At 40.8% G+C, this 27,238-nt stretch overlaps 1 protein-coding gene across 1 annotated transcript; it reads right to left on the bottom strand.

Annotated features, from left to right (window-relative positions):
• Positions 1 to 2,759: 2,759 nt before the first annotated feature.
• abhd5a (abhydrolase domain containing 5, lysophosphatidic acid acyltransferase a) lies at positions 2,760 to 26,505 on the bottom strand. Its single transcript, XM_043688722.2, has 7 exons — positions 26,448 to 26,505; positions 18,607 to 18,692; positions 12,851 to 13,223; positions 8,834 to 8,988; positions 8,201 to 8,315; positions 6,137 to 6,323; positions 2,760 to 3,390 (listed from the first exon to the last, which is right to left on the bottom strand). Exons 1-7 carry the CDS (start codon positions 26,495 to 26,497, stop codon positions 3,301 to 3,303), a joined length of 1,056 nt encoding a protein of 351 aa, XP_043544657.1. The 5' UTR covers positions 26,498 to 26,505; the 3' UTR covers positions 2,760 to 3,300.
• Between the last annotated feature and the right edge of the window lie 733 nt (positions 26,506 to 27,238).

Consider the following 27,238-nt stretch of genomic DNA (forward strand, 5'->3'; position numbering starts at 1 on the left):
GTACTTAAGAGGGAAATCAGGAGGGCAAAACGGGGACATGAGATAGCTTTGGCAAATAGAATTAAGGAGAATCCAAAGGGTTTTTACAAATATATTAAGGACAAAAGGGTAACTAGGGAAAGAATAGGGCCCCTCAAAGATCAGCAAGGTGGCCTTTGTGTAGAGCCACAGAAAATGGGGGAGATACTAAATGAATATTTTGCATCAGTATTAACTGTGGAAGAGGATATGGAAGATATAGACTGTAGGGAATAGATGATGACATTTTGCAAAATGTCCAGATTACAGAGGAGGAAGTGCTGGATGTCTTGAAACGGTTAAAGGTGGATAAATTCCCAGGACCTGATCAGGTGTACCCGAGAACTGTGTGGGAAGCTAGAGAAGTGATTGCTGGGCCTCTTGCTGAGATATTTGTATCATCGATAGTTAGAGGTGAGGTGCCAGAAGACTGGAGGTTGGCAAACGTGGTGCCACTGTTTAAGAAGGGTGGTAAAGACAAGCCAGGGAAATATAGATCGTTGAGCCTGACCTCAGTGGTGGGCAAGTTGTTGGAGGGAATCCTGAGGGACAGGATGTACATGTATTTGGAAAGGCAAGGACTGATTAGGGATAGTCAACATGGCTTTGTGCATGGGAAATCATGTCTCACAAACTTGGTTGAGTTTTTTGAAGAAGTGACAAAGAGGATTGATAAGGGTAGAGCAGTAGATGTGATCTACATGAACTTCAGTAAGGCGTTCGACAAGGTTCCCCATTGGAGACTGATTAGCAAGGTTAGATCTCATGGAATGCAGGGAGATCTAGCCATTTGGATACAGAACTGGCTCAAAGGTAGAAGACAGAGGGTGGTGTTGGAGGGTTATTTTTCAGACTGGAGGCCTGTGACCAGTGGAGTGCCAAAAGGATCGGTGCTGGGCCCTCTACGTTTTGTCATTTACATAAATGATTTGGATGCGAGCATAAGAGGTACAGTTAGTAAGTTTCCAGATGACACCAAAATTGGAGGTGTAGTGGACAGCAAAGAGGGTTACCTCAGTTTACAACAGGATCTGGACCAGATGGGCCAATGGGCTGAGAAGAGGCAGATGGAGTTTAATTCAGATAAATGTGAGATGCTGCATTTTGGGAAAGCAAATTTTAGCAGGACTTATACACTTAATGGTAAGGCCCTAGATAGTGTTGCTGAACAAAGAGACGTTGGAGTGCAGGTTCATAGCTCCTTGAAAGTGGAGTAGCAGGTAGATAGGATAGTGAAGGCAGCATTTGGTATGCTTTCCTGTACTGGTCAGAGTATTGAGTACAGGAGTTGGGAGGTCATGTTACGGCTGTACAGGACATTGGTTAGGCCACTGTTGGAATATTGTGTGCAATTCTGGTCTTCTTCCTATCGGAAAGATGTTGTGAAACTTGAAAGGGTTCAGAAAAGATTTACAAGGATGCTGCCAAGGTTGGAGGATCTGAGCTACAGGGAGAGGCTGAACAAGCTGGGGCTGTTTTCCCTAGAGCGTCAGAGGCTGAGGGGTGACCTTATCGATGTTTACAAAATTATGAGGGGCATGGATAGGATAAATAGACAAAGTCTTTTCCCTGAGGTCGGGGAGTCCAGAACTAGAGGGCATAGGTTTAGGGTGAGAGGGGAAAGATAAAAGAGACCTAAGGGTCAACGTTTTCACGCAGAGGGTGGTACGTGTATGAAATGAGGTGCCAGAGGATGTGGTGGAGGCTGGTATAACTGCAACATTTAAGAGGCATTTGGATGGATATATGAATAGGAAGGGTTTGGAGGGATATGGGCCGGGTGCTGGCAGGTGGGACTAGATTGGGTTGGGATATCTGGTTGGCATGGACGGGTTAGACCGAAGGGTCTGTTTCCATGCTGTACATCTCTATGACTCTAAGGGTGTTATGGGATGTTGCAGATATTTGGAACAGCATCATTCAGTTGCGATAAGAGTTGATTTTTTTTTTTAGATAGATTAAGTTATTCTAAATTCAGTTCTCTTTTGTTTGTGTTTCATTCAGTAACCTATAAATAAATTCTGTTTTGTTTAGAACTGGGACAACTGCATTACTCTTAGAATATCTACTTTATACTTGCTTAAAACAACTAGAAAAGTTAGGGTCTGGGACTATCTCCTTGAAATGTTTTGAGGGGTCTGGCCTGGTCCATAACATGTATCTCTGCAGCACACAGATGCATGAATCCTTTCATTACATTTAATAACTGGCTTACAATCTACAGAACATACTTTTTGCCTATGTTTCTCATTGCAGTCCTGTTGTTGCCATGGCCAAGGCAATGTCCAATCAGTCCATCAGACTGAAAGAAAGCAGAAAGCAATGTTCAATGACCATAGGTTAGCTTCCAGCAATAGGAGTGCTATTCTGTTACTGAGGATATCAGATGTTTTATCTTCATCTTTCACTCTAAACAGAGGTGATGTACATTACTGAAATCCTTCTGAAGTTTAATGCAGAGTTCTGATTGTTGAACTGGTGCTAGAAGTGTCTACAGACAGCCAATTACAGACACCGATCAAAGTATCAATAGAATGTGATTCTTGCTGTGAATTCTTTGGAAGAGGGAACTGAGCAGCAATTGGTTACCACAATCTTCGACTAAGACATAAAAAGATCCTCAGTGACACAGCAATTTATCAAATTTCTCAGAAATGCCTCAGGGTGTTCATGGAGTGCAGTGACTTCACTTATGCGAGCAAATAATATAGAGAAAATGAACAGAAGACTAGGGCAAAACATATTTTGAAATAATCTGTTGTCTAAGGTGTATTTTAAGTGTAAATTTAAATTAATAAATTTCTCTTAAAAGCTTTTACATTTTCAATCAAAGCAAAAATCTCTGTAATCAGACCATTAAAATTGTACAAATATATTAAATAGTTAAGACATCAGAATTAATATTGCACAATTAAATACTGCAATGGCAGAGGTAATCAAAACTAAAACTTGGTATAATAATACTAAATAGGTTCAAAACAATGTTTCAACAAAGATGAAAGAAATCAGCATGAGTTTCAGTTTGAATTTCAAAGTTTCAGAAAGAATTATGCAACTTCTGATGCTAAACTAATGTAGTTACATTGACTTCCTTGCTTGCATTCATTACATTTTGAATTAGAAATGCAGAGGTTAGTTAGAAGTGCTATAGAAATCCAAGATTGAATGATTAATATACAGAACTGCAGATTCTTAGCACTGTCTGATTGGCAACGTACAGGAATGCAGATTCTTGGTGTTGTGATTGTTAAAGTACACAACAGTAAATTCTCGGTACAGCTATTAGTCTATAGTACTACAGATTCCCAGTACTGTTTGATTGAAGTCTTCTGGTTGATCAGCATACACATAATGGCCTGCACCTCGAATTGCCTATAAAGCAAAACGAATGACAAATGTGTTAATGTTGACAAAATATATTGAACAATTTCTAGTTTTGACATTTAATGCAACTTTACATCAAAGTTGTTACATTTTATGAAGCTTTCAGAGTGTCCATCTGACCTATGAGATTTATAAGTGTTTGTAGTATGCTTGATCAACAGCCAACAAGCCCCATTGTTAATTGCTTTTAAACAATGGATTAGTTTAATTCCTCTACAAGACTATATTTCAGACCACAAAAAAAAATCCAGAAGCCTTAATTCAAAATATGAAAACCAAATGATCTAACAGCAAACAAATACAGTCACATATTAACGGACATTTTTTCTCACTCCTTGAATAAATAAAATGAAAGAAACAAACTAAGCTTTTGTATATAACTTTCAAAAGCAGGTAGCATTTTTCCTTGCTTCCAGGAATATCAACCTATCTTTCCAAGACTCTGGAAAAGTGTCCTGACTCCCTTGTAATTTTTAGATCGTATTTTCATCAGTTTATCTATAAGCTAGTGCTTCCAAATAAACCTGTTGGACTATAACCTGGTGTTGTGGGATTTTTAACTCTGTTAAAAAAAATTTGCATTTCTATCATACCTTTCACAACTTCATGAAGTCCTAAACCACTCTGCAGTGAATAAAGAAATTCTTGATTTGTAATGTAGGAAGCATGCAGTGACTGCTCACAGCAAGCTTCCACTGTTCTCTGGGATAACTCCCAAGGATAAAAAACACCCGAAAATTCAGACCGGAGTCTTTGAACAAAATTACCTTTAGAACTAACAGATGATTCTGCCTAATAGCTGATGCTAAAATTGTTAAATCACCAAGGACATTTCACTAGGCAGTTGTGTTTTCTAGAGATAAGACGTGTATGAAAGACTTCTCAAGGAAAGTGGTTTGTAACGAAAACTGCCATGTTTGTGACAGAAAAGAAGGACCTCATTATAGTCTAACAAATCTAAGAGTACGGTGAATTGTAAAACATCAAACAATCAGGCTGACCTCAGGTGGCTGATTAGAACCTGACAATCAGAAGTTTCGAATATGCATGTGGTTTGAACTAATAACACTAAAAAAATGAATTACTGTTCATTTGGTAAAGCAACCTTGGTGATTTGAACATTTTGGTTCCAGCAATTAATTAGAATCATGTTCCAATTCTAAAAGTTATTTTGTTCAAATTCTCTAGTCTGAACTTCTCAGGCCTTGATTTAACCCCATGGGTTTTCTAGAAAATGACTTAATTGCTTGTTTGATCACTGAAAAGGAAGGCATATTGTCGAAGATTTTCATCTTGAACTCATCAGGACAAATGTAAGAATTCCAAATTGCAATCATAACAATTATATTACATGAGAAAAGTATGATAATTAGTTGACAATAAACTCGAAGTGGTGAAGGTATTGTCATGAAGAAAGAAAAAGACACCATAGGTTCCCAAGCTCCTGGGTAATTAAACAAAAAGTGAAAAGCCTTGAGAAAGGATCCCTGCATCTTTTTAAGGACAGATTTCTTTCATATGTTTGTACATAACGTAGATAAGAACCTAAGAAATAAGAGCAAGAATAGGCCTTGAAGCTCACAAGCTTGACCAGCCAATGAATAAAATCAAAGTTAATCTGGTTTAAGTCCCAACTTCACTTTAATCATGGTGGCTCAGTGGTTAGCACTGCTGCCTCACAGCGCCAACCCGGGTTCAATTCCCATCTTGGATGACTGTGTGGAGTTTGCACATTCTCCCCGTGTCTGCATGAGTTTCCTCCAGTTTCCTCCCACAATCCAAAAATGTGCAGGTGAGGTGAATTGGCCATGCTAAATTGCCCATAGTGTTCGGTACATTAGTCAGGGGTAAATGGGTCTGTGTGGGTTACTCTTCGGAGGGTTGGTGTGGACTTGTTGGGCCGAAGGGCCTGTTTCCACACTGTAGGGAATCTAATCTAATCTAAAGTAGGTCAGAAAATGAACCTCTCTTGGTCAAATTAAATACAAATACAAACTGGCTTTCATATCCCCAAAAAAGGAAGGTTGAGACAGAAATCAAAGTTACAATAAAGAGAAACTAGAAGAGATCACGAGATCTGGTACGGTTCCATTAGCCTACAAAGGGGGTTTTATTAGTGAAAAAGATCAAGAATGAAATCCCAACATATTTTAGTAGTTTATTCAAATGTTCATTGCTTATATGTGAGCATGACATGTCTCAGAGCAGAAAAGCTGAAGTCAGTTCCTTGTATGTGAGTATGAAGGGAAAGACAAGATCAATGGATCAGAGAATTGGGTGTAGAGGTCAGTCCTTCCTGTAAAGAAATGAATTAAATCGGCACGGAAGTTCTACATGGTAATTTTTCCAGGCTTGTTTCTGTCAGTGTGAAACTACTCAGTGTTCCGCAGAGCAAAGCAAAAACAAAAAAGACAAATGGGCAGTTTTTTTTTAAAAAAAATCTACGTTGACATAAATTCCCATTTAATTCCCACTCTTTGGGTGTCTAGCTGCCAAGAACACAGGAATATGGCAGGCTGGACATAGCATTCAAAGCTGTAATCTATTTCACTTGGGAGCTTCTTGTACTGACCCTCTCCTATCACAGAAATGATCACAAAATGGAGGTTAGCAGCAAATTCCAAAGGTCTCTTCATTTTTCCATTCTTGATGAACTGCATACAGGCGTAATGGGTTCTCAAACTGACACCTGAATGTGAAGATTTTGAAAGAAAATATAGAATTTTTTACTTACTATTATGTTGACAGAGGATTTTGGTCTTAGTGCTTTGATCTGTTTTCCAGAATAGCCATCTATGCAAGAGCGTGCTCCATAAATTGCTGTGATGGAGATGTCCTCTTGTATCTGATTGATCCGCAATAGCATTGGCTGTTTAGCCCAACCATAAGGTATAGTCATGTTCTTGAAAGCAACTTCACCACTAAAAACATGTGAAAAATTAAAACTTGATAGGGAACACCTACAATTTTCTTTCCGTTCTCACATAACTGCTGTTCAACTGGGGTGGATTGAAAGGTGTGCAAAACTTTATATAGCCATCAGGTGTTGACTATTGAGAGGAATTTAAATAGCTTGTTATGTTATACCATTTCTGAGTTGGAACAATTCAGTGATAGCTGTAACAATTCATATAGTATCTGAATGGAAGAATTGTCAAAATTTAATCCAGTGCTTTCCAAATCTTTTTCCTATGTGTCCCAATTTTAATTCCTCAATCTGTTTTTGTGAGCCCAAAATGAATTGGGATTGATCAATGGTTAGAGAGTGGTTAGTCAGAGGGATTGAGACTTGTTTAGAAACTGCAGTATATTTTAATTATAGAACAACAAATTTTGAGCAAGTTATCTATGATGAGAATGGCCAGCAAGACAACAAATTCTTGGGACATCTTCTATTCCCTGGAAACTCTGGTCAATAATGAATTTAAATGCAGAGGACATGGCAAAAAGAAACTGGTTATTGATGGAAATGGGTTGTGAATGAAAGAGTAAAAAATATAGCTAGGAGGAAGCAATCGTACCATGCAAATATGGATGAGCTCTCAAAAAGACCCAATTCATGTTGATGAAACAACAAATGGTGTCATGCTCCCCTCCTCTGATAGTGTGTCCTGCACTAACACAAAGGCAGTGTCTGCAGTTGGCTTTGTCTACGACATCTCTCAGTCTCTTCCTCCCCACCTGCCCGAGTCATATCGTACAATGTGAACTATACTGCTGCACTAATGAAGTAGAATGAGCTTATTCTACAGAAAAAACACAATCTTATTCCATTTAAATTTTCAATTGGATCCTATTAGGAACTGATTACATTGTGTGCATGTATGTGTGTTGGGGAGAGGCGTACGATGGGACTGTTACTCTGTTGTTTTATTGCTGTTCTGTTATTGCATGCCCCACGGTGGGGGGTGGTCACATTACTTTCAAGTGTCAAAATTGTTTCAGATTGGAAAATAGTTTGGTAAACACTGATTTAAAAGTTTATCTATACTATAACAACTTTACGATTTCCCAGTAATAAAATGTATCTGAGTCCTTATATTGAATAATTAATGAAAGATGCAGTTTTCATGATCTGAACGAAGCTCAGTGCAAGTCATAAATTCCTGACTACTTTACTTCTTGAATATTGAGGTTTTAGCATTTTGTTAGCACAACCAAAACCAATCTCATATCTATTGATATTACATTTAAACTCAATTTACCCTGGTAAAGGGGTTTACTTCTCATTGCCAGAGCAGTTCATAGAATTGGAGAATAGTTACAGGCAAAAGAATATTTTGCCTGTTGTGTCCACTGGCTCTGTGCAATGACAACTTACTTAATGCTACACCCTCCCCCTTTTGTTATAGCTCGGTATTCTTTGCTCTTCGGATAATAATCTAATTGTCTTCTGAAATCCACAACTGAATCTGCCTCCACTACACTGTCAGGCACTGTCCAGATCCTAACTACCTACAGCATAAAAAGTTTTGTCTCATGTCACCATTGAGTCTTTTGCTAACTAATGAAATTAGTGTCAAATGCTTCTAGACTGCCCCTGTCCCCTCAACGGATACTGTCTCTCCTGGTCTACTCTGCCGAAACCCCTTGTGATTTTGAACAACTCTATCAAATCTCCTCTCAATCTTCTTTTCTTCAAGGACAACAATTCCAAATTTTCGAATTTATAGACACAACTGTCATTACTGAAATTTATGGTTCAGTTCAAAACATATGCCATAAAGATTGAGGAAACAATCACGCTAGAGAAAAAAAAAATTAAAAAAACATCAGCACAGATAACTCTGGTGTTTACCTGGGAGTTTGGGCATTGCAGTGATAAATATACTCGGTGACAGTACTTTCATCTTCACAAACCGAGGAGAACTTTTGTTTGAAGTCTGGCCTTAACCGCTGAACCAGAATTGGACCTGTGATAAATTAAGAAATATTTCACCACTGACGTACCTTTGTTATTAAGGGATATAGGGATATGGGCTAAAGGCAGGTAAGTAGATGTGAAATACAGATCAATCATGAATTAAAGAGAGATGCTAAGAGGCTGAATGGTCTCTTGCTGTTTTGATGCAATGTTTCCCAAGGAGGTTACATTGGCTGAGTATAGTTTATGATAAAGAGAGCCAGATGGAGTCAATGGAACTAAAGGGCCTATTTCTCAATCATTAAATTGTAAAGTAAATAAAGCCACAATCTGGAAACAGCAGAATAAAATCTATAATCAAATTTATCATTATGGAATATGGCATTTATTGTAGCTACACATTTTCTGTGAGAATAACTTCCAGTATGAAAGTTAAAACATATTTTCTTGCATTCAGATACGTATCCTTGTTAATTACTCCTGTAACATTGTCCACCAATGCTAGTGTACAGCTGAGAGTGAATTTTCTGGTGTAAAATAGGATGTTGCATATTGATGCTTTCTTACCAAAGGGTCCAGCCAATCGAAGGCCTGCCAATGGATTGAAGGGACTGAGGATTGCACCCAGGGCTTTTATCCAGATTGGCATTGGTCGCTCCTGTTCTCCATGGTTCAGTCGCTCCGGAAATCCCCATGGCTCAACCAAAATAAGGTGCTTTACCCTAAACAAAACAGATCCATTCACTGTTATGTGTCTCCACAATAGCCACTTTCACATCTGCTTAACTTAAGCTATTAGGTGTGATTTCCATAATTAAAGACTTGTATTTCTAGAGGGCCTTTCACAAGAAGAGATAGTGGCCGAACAGTACTGTCACTGAATCAGCAATCTAAAAAAACAGGTAAATGCTTTAGAAACATGGGTTTAAAGTTCCACCTTGACAGATAGTAGAACTTCACTTCAATTAACAAACCTGGTATTGAAAGCTGGTCTCAGTAATGGTAACATCAAACTAATATTGATTGTACAAAAGCCCATCTAATTCACTAATGTCCCTTAGAGAAAGAACTTGGCCTTTCTTATCCACTCATGCCTGCACATGTGACTCCAGATGCACAGTAATATGGCTGAGTTTTAACTGCCCTCTGAAATGGCCTAGCAAACCACTAATTTCAGGGACAATTAAGGATGGGTCAGGAACACTTACATCCCGTTAAAGAATAAAGCAGTTTACAGCACTGAGTTGATTTTTGAAGTGTTGTCCCTGTTACAACACAGGAGACACAGCAGTCAGTTAGCACACAGAAACAGACCAGTTAACGTTTGTAACGTGGTTTGGGGATATATATTGGCCCAGGTCAATGAGGAGAACTATTATGCGCTTATCCAAAATAATTCCATGCAATATTTTACAATCACCTGATAGAGCAGATAGGACCTTGGTTTAAAATCCTGTATGAATGATGGCACTTCCAACTGTGCAACATTCCCTCAGTACTGCACTGGATTGTCAGCCTGGATTTTGTGTTCAAGTCTCTAGAATGGGAGTCTTCTTGAGTCCATGACCTTCTGACTCAAACAAGATTTACCTGTTGATCTACAGCTATCCAAAGTTAGAAAAGAGGCTTACAGAGCACCTCTTCAATGCCTCTATAGTAGCAGTGTGAAATTTAAGAAGAAATAATCCCACAAATGCAGAATGTAAGGAACAGAAAGGACACAATGAGGAAGTTGAAGAAAATAAAACTTAATTGATAAAATTATAAATGCCTTTTGTAACTGTTAAAGGTAAATTGCATCAGGTCTTTCCAATTCAGCTTTATCCAAAGCTGAACTTTGAAATTCAGGTTTTATCACTGTACTAAAACATGATTAGAAACTGCTAGATAAATAGGTGTAGGTTCAAACCTGTAACATATGCAAGTACAATATGAAATTTCAGCTTTGTTGTGCTTTCTAAAACTGAGCTCAACAGCCAGGATCCAAGACAGGAAAGCGGGGTGAGAGACACATAAGACAGAGAAAAAGAGGAACATGCAGAAATTAAGGTGAGAAACATGAGGTGCTGGTGAGGCACAAAGAGAAACAGAACAATATATTAGTAAAACAGAAATGGAGTGCGAAAGACACTAAAACAGAGAGAAACAGATAAAAAGAAAGCGGAAGACAGGAAAACAGTACAGTAAGGAGATACAGTAATAATTTAGGGATTAACATAAAACAAAACATAGAACTAGGAGAAAAATGAGAAACACAAAAGAAGGGACTGCATTAAGTGAGTGAAAGCTCTATTGATGGTAAAATAATTGGTCTTTAAAATCTGGGGATAATTTAACTTTTCCTGCCAATGAGGAACTAAAAGTGATTTGGTATGTTTTTGAATTTACAGCTTTGCCAGGTTTTATTCTCCTTTCAAATCAACAATATGGGCAGGTGTAAAATACACTTTAGATTAAAAGTCCATCCACAGTCTCATCAGAAGCTCCCTCAGCCATAAACTAGGCTTAGATTACAGTGGTGCTGGAAAAGCACAGCAGGTCAGGCAGCATCCGGGGAGCAGGAAAAATCGACGTTTCGGGCAAAAGCCCTTCAACAGGAATGAAGGCCGGATGAAGGGCTTTTGCCCGAAAGATCGATTTTTCCTGCTCCTCGGATGCTGTCTGACCTGCTGTGCTTTTCCAGCACCACTCTAATCTAGACTCTGATTTCCAGCATCTGCAGTCCTCACTTTTGCCTACAAGCGAAGCTTTCCTAACCATGCCACCATTTTCTTTAATTGAAGTGACTTTATGGTGATTTGGACGAACCAGCAAGAACATGTTTTCTCTTTCTTCCTTGCATTTATGTTATAGAATTGCACAAACAGTCAGTAGGAAAGGATGCCAACTGCTACAAGCATTGATCTTGTATTTCTTGTTGATGTGTCACTGGTGTTCATTCATCAATACTTTGTAATTGACTATCTGTAGTGTAACTTGGACAACAATCACAGAGATGGTGGCATAGTGGTGATGTCACTAGACTCGTAATCCAGAGGCCCAACTAATGTTCTGAGGACATGGATTTAAATCCCACCATGGCAGCTGGTGGAAATTATGGATGATGGTTAAAAACCCACCTGTTTTGCTAATATAGAAAAGGAATTCTGTCATTCTCGCCCAGTCTGACTTACGATTGATTGCAGACCCACAACAACATGGTTGATTCTTAACTGTCCTTTGAATTGATAGGCCACTTAGTTAAAGGGTCATCAGGAATTGGTACCAAATGCTAATTTTGTGAGTGACACCCTCATCCCATGAAAGAATAAAATCAGCACTGTTCAGAGATCATCAAATCATTCCACCAAAACAGGATTGTTTTGATCACAATACTTTCTGCCGTCTGTATGATTCTTGAACGTGATGGACATTTCATCAAACAAAAATCCACCTCAGTCTCGAAAACTCCAACAGCCCTTCCAATATAGTCTATTGGGATGAGAGATACCAGATTTCTATCAATGTTTGGAAAAGTGTTTTCTAATTTGACTCCTCTAATTTTAAGGGTGTAAACTGGAAATAGTGCAGAGACAGAAGGTGATGATCTTGGTACTGTTTAAGATGTGGGACTTAATGGCTAGTTGGGGTTGAGCAAGGAATCAATACTGCAATTAATCAAGCACTACAAAATGGTTAGGGAGGGAGAGAGGGATGAAGTGAATGTGAAGGGGAGCTGAATTTTTGGTGAAGACTGAGGAGAGAAAGAAATTATTACTAGGGATAGGCAGAACTACTTTTTGTAACACTATTTGTCTAGTACTTAATAAAAGTTAACGTGTAAGTAATTTCCTTGTTCCCTTCCTTCAACTCTCATTCTCGGTTATTTACCTTTAAATTTCTGATTGATTTGTTTCCTATATGGATGGGAAGCTTAAGTTAACATGCAAGGAAGGACTTTTCTATTCTTGCTTCCTTGCTGTCAATGTCTCATTTTTTCCTAGATATTTGCTGTCACAATATGAGGTATGGTCCTTCATTTCTCACAACAGACTTATGGTTTCCTCTGAAGCTGCCACTGGCCAGGATGTTTAATTAACCTTATCCTCATCCTAAAGAACAGCTTTGTTATTTAGTGTTGAATTTTATAAAGCAGCTGAATGTTTGTTTTATTTTTACTCTTAGTGTGCTTTTTCTATCCCTCATAATTGGAAGTTGTCATTTTGAGTTTCAGTTCCTGTTTGACTCTCATTCTTCAACAGGTTTGTCAGGTTATCAACCACTGGAGCTCCGATGCTGACCCTCACAAATTGATTGGAAAAAATACATTTGAATAATAAACACTGAAAGCGCAATACAAACAGTACTGATGACGAATGATGGAGGATCTACGGCTCACTAACTGGGTCTGCACAGGAATTTACAGCCTACACCTTGACAGAAGTTACATTTCATGTGCGGAAATATCATCAGCAAAGAAATTATTTCAACTTTTCCAGTGCTCGTGATAACTAGTAACTATAGATTTACTAAAACTGCTTACAAAACCCTCCAAATTTGCACCTTATTATAAACTGTTATTTGTACAAAATGTTTTCTACCTACCTTTGTGGATATTTAATTGAGTATGATGCAGCCAAATAAGCTCCAAGATTATGTCCCAACAAAATCATTTCCTCCATTCCCACTGTAGCTCTCCATTCCTCTATAGACTCCACAAATTGTGTTTCTGCCAGTACAGAATCAGTACTGAAATGAGGCCTACTACTTTGACCAAAACCTATAAGGTCAAAAGCATATACAGTGCGTTGTATGCTAAGTGCATCAAAGTTCAAAGTCCAAAGTCCAACTCCCCCTCCAAATCCATGAATCAGAACAAGTGGAGTTTTGTTATGAGTGTCCTGATTGAACATTAGTGTCCATATCTTGTTGCCACTTGGTAGCGTAATATATTTTTTCGTAAATTTACTTCTGACACCTGCAAAATGTAAAGTAGTTAAAATCAGTCAGATTTGGTTTTTTTTCCCTTTCCGAACTTAGCAAATTAGTCAAACAATAAACTAATGAATCAGCAACCTATCTTGGATTTAGGGATTCAGGTTGACTAGAAACTGACCAGGCCCAGCCATATAAATACTGTGGGTAAAGAGCAAGTTACAGGCTAATAATCCTGCAGTGAATAACTTACCTCCTGACTCCCCAAAGCCTATCAACAAGGCACAAGCCTGCACTGGCCTGGATGACTGCAGTTCCAACAACACTTGAGAAATTCAAGACTATTGAGGACTATTTGATTGATAATCCATCCACTACCTTCAATGTTATCTCCTTCCATACCAATGCAAAGTGACAAGATACAAGTTAAACTGGAGGAATTTTATAAGGCTTCTTTGACAGCAAACCACCTGGAAGCACAGGACACAAGACATAAGCCTTCCTAACTTGGTACTAAATAGCTATTCTTTCACTGTCACTGGAGTCTCCCCAACAGCACTGTAGCTGTATCTACACCATATGGCCAGCAGCAATTCAAGAAGGCAGCTCTATTGGTATCAATCTTGAACATTCTCAATGACTGAGCATCCCTAGATCTCTGCTACAATTCCAACGAGTCACAATCCTCCTCATCTCAGTCCTCAACAGTTAATCCCTTATCCTGGGAGAGTGACTCTCCAGTTAAAGCAAAAATCTTGCAGCATCTAAGTCCAGCCCCTTCCCCCACCCCACGGTCACCTTTCTTCTGAACTCTAGGGAATATAGATCCATTCTATTCAACAGGTTAGAATGCAATGAACATGTTTGGATGCCATACTAGAAGATAACTCGATGTTTAACCTACTAATCAATCGGTCCTCCTGTATTTTTTTCTAAACAAAGATCTGTTTAAATACATTTTTCAGTGTAGGCAGAATTGAAAGCAGAGACAAACAAGGTAGGAGACCATTTTCAGTAGAGTTTGGGCTGGATTAGTTCCTCAACTGATACAATGTACTCTTGTTTATGATGGAATTCCATAATGTGAGAAAGCATTCTGCTGAGTCTAGAAATAACTTCAGAACAACCATTATATTTTTTCTCTCCACTACTTAACCATTGCCAAATATTTTGATTAGATTAGTTTAGATTCCCTACAATGTGGAAACAGGCCCTTCGCCCCAACAAACCCACACCAACCCTACGAAGAGTAACCCACCCAGTTCCATTTCCCTTTGGCTAATGCACCTAACACTCTGGGCAATTTAGCATAGCCAATTCACATCTTTGACTTGTGGGAGGAAACGGGAGCACCTGGAGGAAACCCACGCAGACATGGGGAGAATGTGCAAACTCCACACAGTCACCCAAGGCTGGAATCAAACCTGGGACCCTGGTGCTGTGAGGCAGCAGTGCTAACCACTGAGCCACCGTGCCGCTCTTAAAAATTAGATTAGATTACTTACAGTGTGGAAACAGGCCCTTTGGCCCAACAAGTCCACACCAACCCTCCGAAGAGTAACCCACCCAGACCCATTCCCCTACATTTACCCCTTCACCTAACACTACGGGCAATTTAGCATGGCCAATTCACCTAACCTGCACATTTTTTTTTGGACTGTGGGAGGAAACCGGAGCACCCGGAGGAAACCCACACAGACACAGGGAGAATGTGGAAACTCCACACAGACAGTTGCCGGAGGTGGGAATTGAACCCAGGTCTCTGACACTATGAGGCATTAGTGCTAACCACTGTGCCACTGTGCCGTCCTTTTTGCATAGAAATTTCCTTTTGTTTCAGTATTGTCATAATTAAATATTTGCATACCTGCTTTAATTCTGTCCTCAAAAACATATCTTGGTCTGACATATTAATTAATGAGGTAAAAACAATGACTGCAGATGCTGGAAACCAGAGTCTAGATTAGAGTGGTGCTGGAAAAGCACAGCAGTTCAGACAGCATCCAAGGAGCAGTAAAATCGAAGTTTTGGGCAAAAGCCCTTCATCAGGAATACAGGCAGAGTGCCTGGAGGGTGGAGAGATAAATGAGAGGAGGGTGGGGGTGGTGAGAAAATAGCATAGAGTACAATAGGTTAGTGGGGGAGGGGATGAAGGTGATAGATCAGGGTGGAGGTGGAGTGGATAGGTGGAAAAGAAGATAGGCAGGTAGGTCAAGTCATGGGGACAGTGCTGAGCTGGAAGTTTGGAACTGGGGTGAGGTAGGGGAAGGGGAAATGAAGAAACTGTTGAAGTCCACATTGATACTCTGGGGTTGAAGTGTTCTGAGGCGGAAGATGAGGCGTTCTTCCTCCAGGCATCGGGAGGTGAGGGAGCGGTGAAGGAGGCACAGGACCTCCAAGTCCTTGGCAAAGTGGGAGGGAGAGTTGAAATGTTGGGCCACAGGGCGGTGTGGTTGATTGGTGCGGGTGTCCTGGAGATGTTTCCTAAATCGCTCTGCTAGGAGGCGTCCAGTCTCCCCAATGTAAAGGAGAACACATGATGTTCATTTTACTATTAGTGATCTTAATTTCTAGTCTTAATCAAGGTGTATCACAAAAATAAAGGACTACATCTTTTAGCCCAATGAATCCATTCAACCATCAGTGGGTCTATCTTTTGAAACAGATAAATCATTTCTCCCTTACTTTCTACTAAGATTAGATTAGATTACCTACAATATGGAAACAGGTCCTTCAGCCCAACAAGTCCACACCCACCCTCCGAACAGTAACCCACTCAGCCCTGTTCGCCCACCCTATATTTACCCTTGTCTAATGCACCTAACACTATGGACAATTTAGCATGGCCAATTCACCTGACCTGTACATCTTTGGACTGTGGGAGGAAACCGGAGCACCCGGAGAAAACCCACGCAGACACGGGGAGAATGTGCAAACTCCACACAGACAGTCACCCGAGGCAGGAATCAAACTCAGGTCCCTGGTGCTGTGAGGCAGCAGCACTAACCACTGAGCCACCGTGCCGCCTAAGTTTGCATTGCATTGAGACACCTTAACTAATTCTGCATTGATGACTTTCTGGCACTAGTATTCCAAATCCCTCTAATTTCTTACATAATGAAAGGTTGCTGGTTTCACTGCTCACCACCTTACCTCAAATTCTAAAACTATATCTGTGGCTTCTGAGTTACCTGAGTGGAGAGAGTTATTTCTCATTTATTCAGTCAATGTTTTTTAGAAGGTCAATCATATTACCCTCACCTCTGGCAGGAAATTAACCCAGGTTTAACCAACTCCTCACCATAGGTCAGTCCCTTTGTCCCGAGCAACAGCCCAGTAAATGGATATTCAACAATCTTTCCAGACACTATATCTACCCTAAGGTTAGATGCTCAAAATTAAACACAATCTTCTTCTTAAGCAGTCCATTGAGAGTGAAGATGAGTTTCTTCCACTCCACAGGTGTCCAAGGTCCTAAGGTGGCTGAACAAACCAACAGTGGGTCTGTACTCCCTGTCACAGATAGGGCAGGTGAGTGGAAGGGATGCTCAGATTGTACACCTTCCGCTGTTTACACTTGGCCTCCACCTATGCCTGTCAGTGATGCCCAATTTGGTTTGCACCTTCATGGATGCTTTTTCTCCAGCTTGGGCGGTCTTCAGCAAGAGATTACATGAGAAGATGGGGATATTGCATCTTTTCAGGGAGGCTTAGAGAACTCCTTGGAAGTGTTTTCTCTTCCCTCCTGGTACCCGCTTGCTATAATGGAGATCAGGGCAGAAAGTTTGTTTCGGAGGTCTCGAGTCAGGCATTATTTTTTTAAAATTCATTCATGGGATGTAGGCATTACTGGTCAGCATTTATTGCCCATCCCTAAATGCCTGGAGACAGTCAACCACATTGATGTGAATCTGTCACATAAAGGCCAGACCAGGTAAAAACAGCGGATTTCCTTCCCTAAAGGACATTAGTGAATCAGGTGGGGTTTTACAACAATCAACAGTGAATACACGGTCACCATTAGACTAATCAATTTTCATTTAACTCAAATTTCACTATCTGTTACTGTGGGATTCAAATCTATGTCCCCAGAACATTAGCCTGGTGTTCTGGATTACAAATCCATTGACATTACCACTCCTGCAACACCTCCAACACACACCACTCCAATAACCACCTTCCCCTCCCTCCAAAACACATATATTCTCCCCATCTCCACCCCCTCTTACACCTCACCTCTGATACACAGGGTAGATGACATGGTCAACTCAACACAGTGAAGCAAGCCTGGCTGGTTAATGCAAAGAAAGATGGGACAGCAGATTCAGAGGAGAAAGTGAGGACTGCAGATGCTGGAGATCAGAGCTGAAAATGTGTTGCTGGAAAAGCGCAGCAGGTCAGGCAGCATCCAAGGAGCAGGAGAATCGACGTTTCAGGCATGAGCCCTTCTTCAGGAAGAAGGGCTCATGCCCGAAACGTCTATTCTCCTGCTCCTTGGATGCTGCCTGACCTGCTGCGCTTTTCCAGCAACACATTTTCAACAGCAGATTCAGAGTCAGGATCAGCAAAGGGAGCGTTGGAGTCAATCAAGTTAAAGCAAGAGTAGAAAGAGAAGTAGCTTTTCTAAAAATTCATTCACATGATGAGGGTATCAACAACTCAGCTAGCATTTAATGCCAATCCCTAATTCCCCAAAGGGCATTAAGAGTCAACCACATTACTGTGGGTTTGGCGTCACATGTATGCCAGACCAGGTAAGGATGGCAGTTTCTTCCCCGCAGGACATTAATGACCCGGATGGTTCATCAGGTCTAAAAAGTAGCAGTAGTACAGGGGAAAACCTGCTTAGCTATTTAAACACATGAAACCTGCTGCTCTGGTTGCAATGATTTAGAGAACAATCTCAACTATGAAACCAACTGGCAAGCAAGCAGGAGCTAAATATAATAACTTTTTTATTTTATTTATTTTTCCTGTCGTTTGCTTGTTTTCTTTCAGTCAATAGCATACAGTAGCACTCTGGGCAGATATTTTAGTTCTTTGTTTCTTTCCTTCCCACTTCATTATTCTCTTTGGTTCTGGAAGACTAAGTTTTGTCATTCAATCTCTTCTCTCTTTCATCCTCACACAGACCTTCGTCTTGATCTTGTTCCATCCACCAGTTATTCAAAATCATCATATTTCTAACTTTCTCCTCTTTTAATCAAAGGTAACAGTCCTGAAGCACTAATTTTGTTTCTCTCTCCACAAATCCTGCCATAACCTGCTGAGTACTCCGAACACTTTGTTTTAATTTCTGATTTCCACCAACTATATATTAAGCATTACAAGGACCAGCACTCTGTAAATGCAGCCACAGTTTCATATTCTTAAATCAGGACTCAGCAAAATCTATGAAGAATGTTCAATAGATAATCTCTCCTTACCCTGTAACATTTTACTCTCAGCATCCTCGAGAAGAGACAAAGAAGTGGGACACCAAGTAGGCAGCCAACTGAGAAGCCATCCTAACCTATCAAGAGAAAGGAGTTAAAGATTGAGAAACGTGTCTTATTGTACGTGCAATATCAGTTCTGCGAGATGAAATCATTTGTAAAAGTGCTACTCAAGTATGCACTTATCTCAAGCAAGAACAATCATATCACTATTGTGGTAAAAACAATGACTGCAGATGCTGGAAACCAGATTCTGGATCAGTGGTGCTGGAAGAGCACAGCAATTCAGGCAGCATCCGAGGACAGGCATATCACTATTGTGCCTCACATGAAGAACAGAGTGGACATTCACTCTTACTGGAGCATTGCTGTCCAGTAATAGAATGTAGTTTCACTCTGGGCTACAACCATATGGCATAAACCCTGGATACGCAGTCTCACAATGGACTGTGATTGTTTGGAATTTAGATGGATATTCAATCTCACTCTGGTCTTTGACTGTTCCAGTTTGTGGGCGGCACGGTGGCACAGTGGTTAGCACTGCTGCCTCACAGCGCCAGAGACCCGGGTTCAGTTCCCGCCTCAGGCGACTGACTGTGTGGAGTTTGCACGTTCTCCCCGTGTCTGCGTGGGTTTCCTCCGGGTGCTCCGGTTTCCTCCCACAATCCAAAAGATGTGCAGGTTAGGTGAATTGGCCATACTAAATTGCCCGTAGTGTTAGGTAAGGGGTAAATGTATGGGTGGGCTGCGCTTCGGCGGGGCGGTGTGGACTTGTTGGGCCGAAGGGCCTGTTTCCACACTGTAAGTAATCTAATCTAATCTAATCTAATCTATAAGACTGGATATCTAGTCTCCTTCTGGACTACGAATGTCAAGTTTCTTGAGTGGAAATGCAAACCAACTTGAGTCAATGATGGTCCGGTTTCTCGAGGGGACATTCAGCCTCTTAAAGGGTATCATGGCCCAGTTTTCAAGTGGTCATTCAGTCCCTCTGGAATATTACTGCCTGATTTCTTGACTGAACATTCAGACTCTCTGGGGTATTGCTGTCTAGTATATAGTGGACATTCAGTCCCTCTGGGTATTGCTATCTGGTCTATAGAATGGACATACAGTTTCTTTGGGGTATTCCTTTCTGATAGGCAGTGGACATTCTGGAGTCTCTCTGTCTGTTATCCAATGGACATTTAGTATTTATTGAATATCACTGATTTACAGTGGATATTCATCTCTCTTTGGGTGCTGCAGTCTAGTGTATAGAATGGGGTATTGTTTCCTGCCATGCAATAGACATTTAGTATCTGCGGAATATCACAAACTGGTATACAGTATTTGGTATATGGTTTTCAGTCTCTGTGAAGTATCACTGTCCAGTTTACAGAGGACATTCACACTCTCTGGATATTGCTGTCCGCTCTTTCCAGTACAGTGGACATTCAGTCTCCCTGGGGTATCACCTTCTGGTAGGCAGTGGGCATTCACTCTCCCTGGGGTAAAGGTGTTCACCAAATCATAGACATTTCCTCTCACTGGAGTACCATTATCTGGTATATAGTGCATTGCTGGGAAAGCACAGCAGGTCAGGCAGCATCCGAGGAGCAGGAGAATCGGCGTTTCGGGCATAAGCCCTTCATCAGGAATGAAGCTTGTGGGCCGGGGGCTGAGAGATAAAAGGGAGGGGGTTGGGGTTGGGGGGGGGAAACAGTCCGCACCACCCCCCTGCGGTTTCTTCGTTACATCGATGACTGTATTAGCGCCACCTCATGCTCCCATGAAGAGGTTAAACAATTCATTAACTTTACCAACACATTCCACCCCAACCTCAAATTCACTTGGGCCATCTCGGACACTTCCCTCCCCTTTCTGGACCTCTCCATCACCATCTCTGGCAACCGACTAATCACAGACACCTATTACACCGACTCCCGCTACATAGACTACACATCCTCCCACCCTACCTCCTGTAAAAACACCTTATTCCCAATTCCTCCACCTCCACCACATCTGTTGCCAAGATGACCATATTGACCTCAAAGTCCCAGATAGCCTCCTTCTTCCAAGATCGGAACTTACCTTCCCACATGGTTGACAATGCCTTTTAGCGCATCTCCTCTACTCCATGCACCACTGCCCTTGAACCCCACCCCTCCCAACACAATAAGGACAGAACCCCCGTGATCCTCACCTTCCGCATACATCGCATCTTCCTCTGCCACTTCCACCATCTCCAAACGGATCCCACCACCAAAGATATACTTCCCTCCCCATTCTTATCAGGGTCCTGGAGTGACCATTCTCTTCACGACTCCCTCGTCAGGTCCAAGCCCCCCACTAGCCCACACCTCACTCATTTCACTTTTCCCTGCCACAGTAGGAAGTTCAAAACCTGTGCATACACCACTCCCCTCACCTCACCTCCATCCAAGGCCCCAAGTGATCCTTGCACATCTGTCAGAGATTTACCTGTACCCTACCAATGTCATCTGTTGCACACTATGTGGTCTCCTCTACATTGGGAAGACAGGACACTTTCTTGTGGATCATTTCAGAGAACATCTCTGGGACACCTGCACCCATCAATCCCACCACCCCATGGCTGAACACTTAAATCCGCCTCGCACTTCGTCAAGGATATCCAGGTCCTGGGCCTCCTCCACCGCCAAACCGTTACCACCCGACACCTGGAGGAAGAATACCTCAGATTTCGCCTTGGGACCCTGCAACCACACGGGATAAATGTGAATTTCAACAGCTTCCTCATTTCCCCTCTCCCTACATTATCCCATTCCCAAGCCTCCAACTCGGCACCGCCCTCCTGACCTGTCCATCACTCCCCCCTCTGACCTATCACCTTCTCCCTCACCTTCATCCACCTATCGCTTTCTCAGCTACCTTCCTGATAACCCCACCACCTCCCTTTTATCTCAAGCCCCAGCCCACAAGCCTCATTTCCTGATGAAGGGTTTATGCCCAAAACGTTGATTCTCCTGCTCCTCAGATGCTGCCTGACCTGCTGCGCTTTTCCAGCAACACACTCTCGACTCTGATCTCTAGCAACTGCAGTCCTCACGTTCTCCAGTATATAGTGGACATTCACACACACTGCTGTCTGGTATATAGTCCACATTCACTCTCTCAGGTATTATCTTTTGATACACAGTGGACATTCAATCTCCCTGGGGTGTCACTGTCCAATATATATCAGACATTCACTGTCTTGGGGTATAGCTGTCCAGCATATGGTGGACATTCACTCTCTTGCTGCCCAATATACAATAAACATTTGCTTTCTCTGAGGTATTGCTGTCCAGTAGATAATAAACATTCACTCTCTTTGTGATATCACAGTCCAGTAGGTAATACACATTCCCACTCTCTGACGTATTGCTGTCCAGTATATAATAAACATTCTCTCTCTCTAGGGCATCACTGTCCAGTATATAATAAACTTCAAGCTCCTACTTATTGACTACAGTTCCACATTCAACACTATCATCATAACCAAACAAATCAAAGACCTTTCTCACCCAGGTTAAAATCTCTACCAACTTCTTCTGTCAGGCAGAAGATACAAAACTTAAACACATATACCAACAGATTCAAAAACAGTTTCTTCCCTGCTATTATTAGAGTTAACAAGTTGAGAAGATTTGTAGATCAGATTGAGGTTCTGGACGTAGATTTGCTCACTGAACTGTAAGGTTTGTTTTTAGACGTTTCGTCACCATACTAGGTCACATCATCAGTGAGCCTCCAGTGAAGCACTGGTGGTATGGCCCGCTTTTTATTTATGTGTTTAGTTTCCTTGGGTTGGTGACATTATCACCTGTGGTGATGTTATTTCCTGTTCTTTTTCTCAGGAAGTAGTAAATGGGATCCAAGTCTATATGTGTGTCTATTCGCGTGTATGTCTGTTTGGTTTGTCCTAGATTGGATGTGTTGTCCCAGCTGAAGTGGTGTCCTGTATGTAAAGATACTAGTGAGAGTGGATCATGTCTTTTTGTGGTTCGTTGATGTTCCTATATCCTGGTGCCTGGTTTTCTGCCTGTTTGTCCAATGTAGTTCTTGCAAGGTATTTTGTAAATGACATTAGTTTTGCTTGTTATCCTTATAGGGTCTTTCAAGTTCACTAGCTGATGTTTTAGTGTGTTGGTGGGTTTGTGGGCTACCATGATGCTAAGAGGTCTGAGTAGTCTAGCAGTCATTTCCGAGATGTCTTTGATGTTGCAGAGAGTGGTTAGGGTTTCTGGACATGTTTATCTGCTTGTTTGGTTATTTGCTGAGAACTGTGTTCATTAGGTACCCGTTCTTTTTGAATACACTGTATAGGTGATTTTCCTCTGCTCTTCGTAGTTCCTCTGTGCTGCAGTAAATGGTGGCTCATTGAAATAATGTTCTAATGCAGTTTTGTTTGTGGCTGTTCGCTCTACTGTGACATCTAGGAATGGCAGTTTGTTGTTGCTTTCCTCCTCTTGAGTGAATTTTATGCCAATAAGGGTTAGACTACTAGAGTGATGGGTAATATTTTGTGCAGTGTATGCCAAAATCTGTATTCACCAGATGTTTATATATTCATTTGCCATGCTGCAGGACTTATTGGACAGCAGTCTGGAGTGTGAACTATGGATGGTCACCAATTTCTGCAGTGAAATTCTGAGGTTGGACAATTGTAGAATCCATATTACTACAGGGGCTAAAGCCATTAACTCAGCAATAACTCGGGCTACACCTCTAGATATGACAACCTTGATGCTTCTGTTCCCCACTGACAAATGAATGGACATCTCAAATGTCAAATCTAATGTTGATTTTGCTTTTTGTACACCTTCTTTGCCGCCATAACTTTGTATTCCTTGGTGTATTCAATCACCCTATTATTTTTGTGTCTTGCATGTTATGATCTGCTGTACTGCACAGAAAATGAAACTTTTCACTGTACTTAGGTACATATGACAATAATAAATCAAATCAAATCATTCACAATCTCTGGGGTATCGCTATCCAGTATATAATAATCCTGATTTGGAGGTGCTGGTGTTGGACTGGCATGGACAATGTCAGAGGTGACCACATCTGACAAAGAAACAGTGCTCCAACAGCTTCTGATTTCAAATAAACCTGTTAGACTGCAATCCGGTGACGTGGGACTTCTGACAGTATACACTGTATAATAAACATATTTTCTCTGGGGTATGGCAGTCCAGTATTTAATAAACTTTCACGTTCTTTTGTGTGTATAGCTGTTCAATATATAATAAACATTCACTCTCTGTGGGGTATAGGTGTACAGTATAATAAACATTCACTCTCTTTGGGGTATAGGTGCACAGTATATAATACATATTCCCATTCTCTCTGGGGTGTAAATGTACAGTATATAATAAACGTTCACTTTCTCTCCGGGGTATAGGTGTACAGTGTATACTATATATTCACTGTCTCTCCGGAGTATAGATGTATAGTATATAAAAATGATTCACTCTCTCTCTGGAGTATGGTTGTAGAGTTTATAACAAACATTCATTGTCTCTGAGGTATAGGTGTACAGTATATAATAAAGATCCATTCATTCTCTGTTGTATAGGTGAAAAGTAGATAATCAACATTCACGCCCTCTCTAGTGTGTAAGTGTACGGTATATCATAAACATTCACACTCTCTCTCTGGGGTGTAGGTGTACAGTATATATTATATATTCACTCTCTCTCTGGGTATAGATCATCGAGTCATAGAGATGCACAGCATGGAAACAGACCCTTCGGTCTAACTCGTCCATGCCGACCAGATATCCCAACCCAATCTTGTCCCACTTTCCAGCATCTGGCCCATATCCCTTCAAACCCTTCCTATTCATATACACATCCAAATGCCTTTTAAATGTTGCAATTGTACTCGCCTCCACCCCTTCCTCTGGCAGTTTATTCCATACATGTACCACACTCTGCATGAAAAAGTTGCCCCTTAAGTCTCTTTTATATCTTTCCCCTCTCGCCCTTAATCTATGCCCTCTAGGTCTGGACTCTCCGACCCCAGGGAAAAGACTTTGTCTATTTATCCTATCCATGCCCCTCATGATTTTATAAACCTTTATAAGGTCACCCCTCAGCCTCTGACGCTCCAGGGAAAACAGCCCCAGCCTATTCAACCTCACCCTATAGCTTAAATCCTCCAAGCCTGGCAACATCCTTGTAGATCTTTTCTGAACCCTTTCAAGTTTCACAACATCCTTCCGATAGGAAGGAGACCAGAACTTCATGTAATCTTCCAAAAGTGGCCTAACCAATAACCTGTACAGCTGCAACATGACTTCCCAACTCCTGTACTCAATACTCTGACCAATAAAGAAAAGCATACCAGACGCCTTCTTCACTAGATGTACGGTATATAATAAACATTCACTTTCTCTTTCTGGAGTAAAGGTGTACAGTATAGAATAAATATTCACTTTCAATGTATTATGTACTGTACACCTATTGGTGTACAGTATATAATACACATTCCCATTCTCTCTCCGGGCTATGGTTGTACAACATATAATAAATATTCATATGCTCTCTGTGGTGTAGATGTGCAGTATATAATAAACTTTCACTCTCCAGGGTTTAGGTATACAGTATATACAATACATTCATTCTCTTTTTGGGGTATAGTATATAATAAATATTCACGCTCTCTGGGAGTATGATTGTAGATTATACAATAGACATTCACTGTCTCTGGGGTATATATAATAAACATTCACTCTCTCTGTTGTAAAGATGAACAGTGTACAATAAACATTCATGCCTTCTCTGGGGCATAAGTGTACAGTATAAGCATTCATTCTCTATCTCTCTCTCTCTCTCTCTCTGAGGTACAGATGTACAATACTTAATAAACAATCATTCTCTCTCTGCGGTATAGGTGTACAGTATATAGTAAACATTCAATCTCTCTCTGGGGTATTGGTGTACAGTATATAATAAACATTCACACTCTCTCTGTTGTCTAGGTGAACAGTATACAATAAACATTCATGCCCTCTCTGGGGCAAAAGTGTATGGCATATCATAAACATCCACTCTCTCTCTGAGGTATAGATGTGCAATACTTAATGAACATTCACTGTCTCTTTGGGGTATAGGTGCACAGTATATAATAAACATTCAGTCTCTCTGAGGTGTGGGTGCACAGAATATAATAAACATTCACTCACTCTCTGCGCTATAGGTGTACAGTACATACTATACATTCACACTCTCCCCAGAGTATAGGTGTACAGTATATAATAAACATTCACTGTCTCTCTGGGGTATAGGTGTACAGTATACAGGTATAATAAACATTAGCTGTCTCTCTGGGGTAATAAGTGTGCAGTAATTAAGAAACATTCACTCTATCTCTGGGGTATAGATGTACAATATTTATAAACATTCAGTCTCGCTGGAATATAGGTATACAGTATATAATAAACATTCTCTCTCGCTCTCTCTGTGGGGTATAGGTGTACCGTAATTAATAAACATTCACTTGCTTTCCGTTGCACAGGTGAACAATATATAATAAACATTCACTCTCTTTGGAGTATAGGTGTATAGTCTATAATACATTCCCTCTCTCTCTCTGGGATGTAGATGTACAGTATATAATAAACATTTTCTCTTTCTCTCTGGGGTATAGATGTACAGCATATTCTACACATTCACTCTCTGTGGGTATAGATGTACAGTATATAATAAACATTCACTCTTTCTTTTTCTCTCTCTCTCTCTGGAGTATAGATGTACAGTATATAATAAACATCCACTGTCTCTCTGGGATGTGGATGGACTGTTTGTTCGCCTTTTACTCACGGTCCTGTCCCGGAAGATTCCGCCGCCATATTATCCCCAGCTGACGTCATTCGTCACACAGGAGAACAAGGAGGCGGCGGTGTGACAAGAGCAGCCCGTGTCTCCAGCTGGGAGGTCTGGGCGGCCATCTTGACGATGACTCAGGCGGACTATAATGACATCATGGGCCAAGTTGACGTGTCAGGCTGTGATAACGTGTCATGTTATTATCCCGTGAACAGAATTAGTTATGATGTGGCGGTGCTGATGTTGGACTGGAGCACACGACTCCGGTTTATAGTCCAAAAGGTTTATTTGGAAGTGCAAGCTTTTCGAAGCGCTGTTCCCTCATCAGGTTGCTAGTGGAGCAGGATCATAGGATGCAGAATGATTCGTATATTGAACATACCGAGATTGCTGTTATTGTCTTTCATCTTTTAGAATGGGGTTGCAGGTTTTGATTCATTAATATGGAAATCCCGGCTCTTCATTCAAGTCACATTCCTAAGATACGTTTTTTTGATAAAACCTTCTTGATATCTCAGCTCAGACAATGCATTAAAGGTGTGAGGTTAGAGTGTGTATGTGTTCCAATCTTGAGTCAAAATCGTTCTATTTCCAAATTAGGAATTTATAAAATGTCACATTGGTTATAAAACAAAATTGATTTCCTACGGATTGTGTGCTTTTTGAACAAAATAGAATGCATCTGCTAATACAATCTGTAAATGCAAATTCACCCCATCGACTTATATGTGTGTGTTATTTATAATTAGTTATGAAACAGGGACAGGCAACTGTTCATCAAGTTC

This window comes from Chiloscyllium plagiosum, unplaced genomic scaffold, assembly GCF_037043375.1.
Source record: "Chiloscyllium plagiosum isolate Xiang-an unplaced genomic scaffold, Cpla_swu_hap1 HiC_scaffold_4, whole genome shotgun sequence".
In the NCBI taxonomy this organism is placed as follows: domain Eukaryota; kingdom Metazoa; phylum Chordata; class Chondrichthyes; order Orectolobiformes; family Hemiscylliidae; genus Chiloscyllium; species Chiloscyllium plagiosum.

Bases quoted from the DNA above. Each gene is read 5' to 3' on its own strand.
- abhd5a (XM_043688722.2), bottom strand. From the start codon at position 26,497: ATGACGTCAGCTGGGGATAATATGGCGGCGGAATCTTCCGGGACAGGA. The intron at 8,989-12,850 runs GTAGGTAGAAAA...TGTTTTGTTTAG, and splicing joins TCAATTAAATATCCACAAAG to GGTAAAGCACCTTATTTTGG. The intron at 6,324-8,200 runs GTAAACACCAGA...ACATGTTTTTAG, and splicing joins TGCAATGCCCAAACTCCCAG to TGGTGAAGTTGCTTTCAAGA.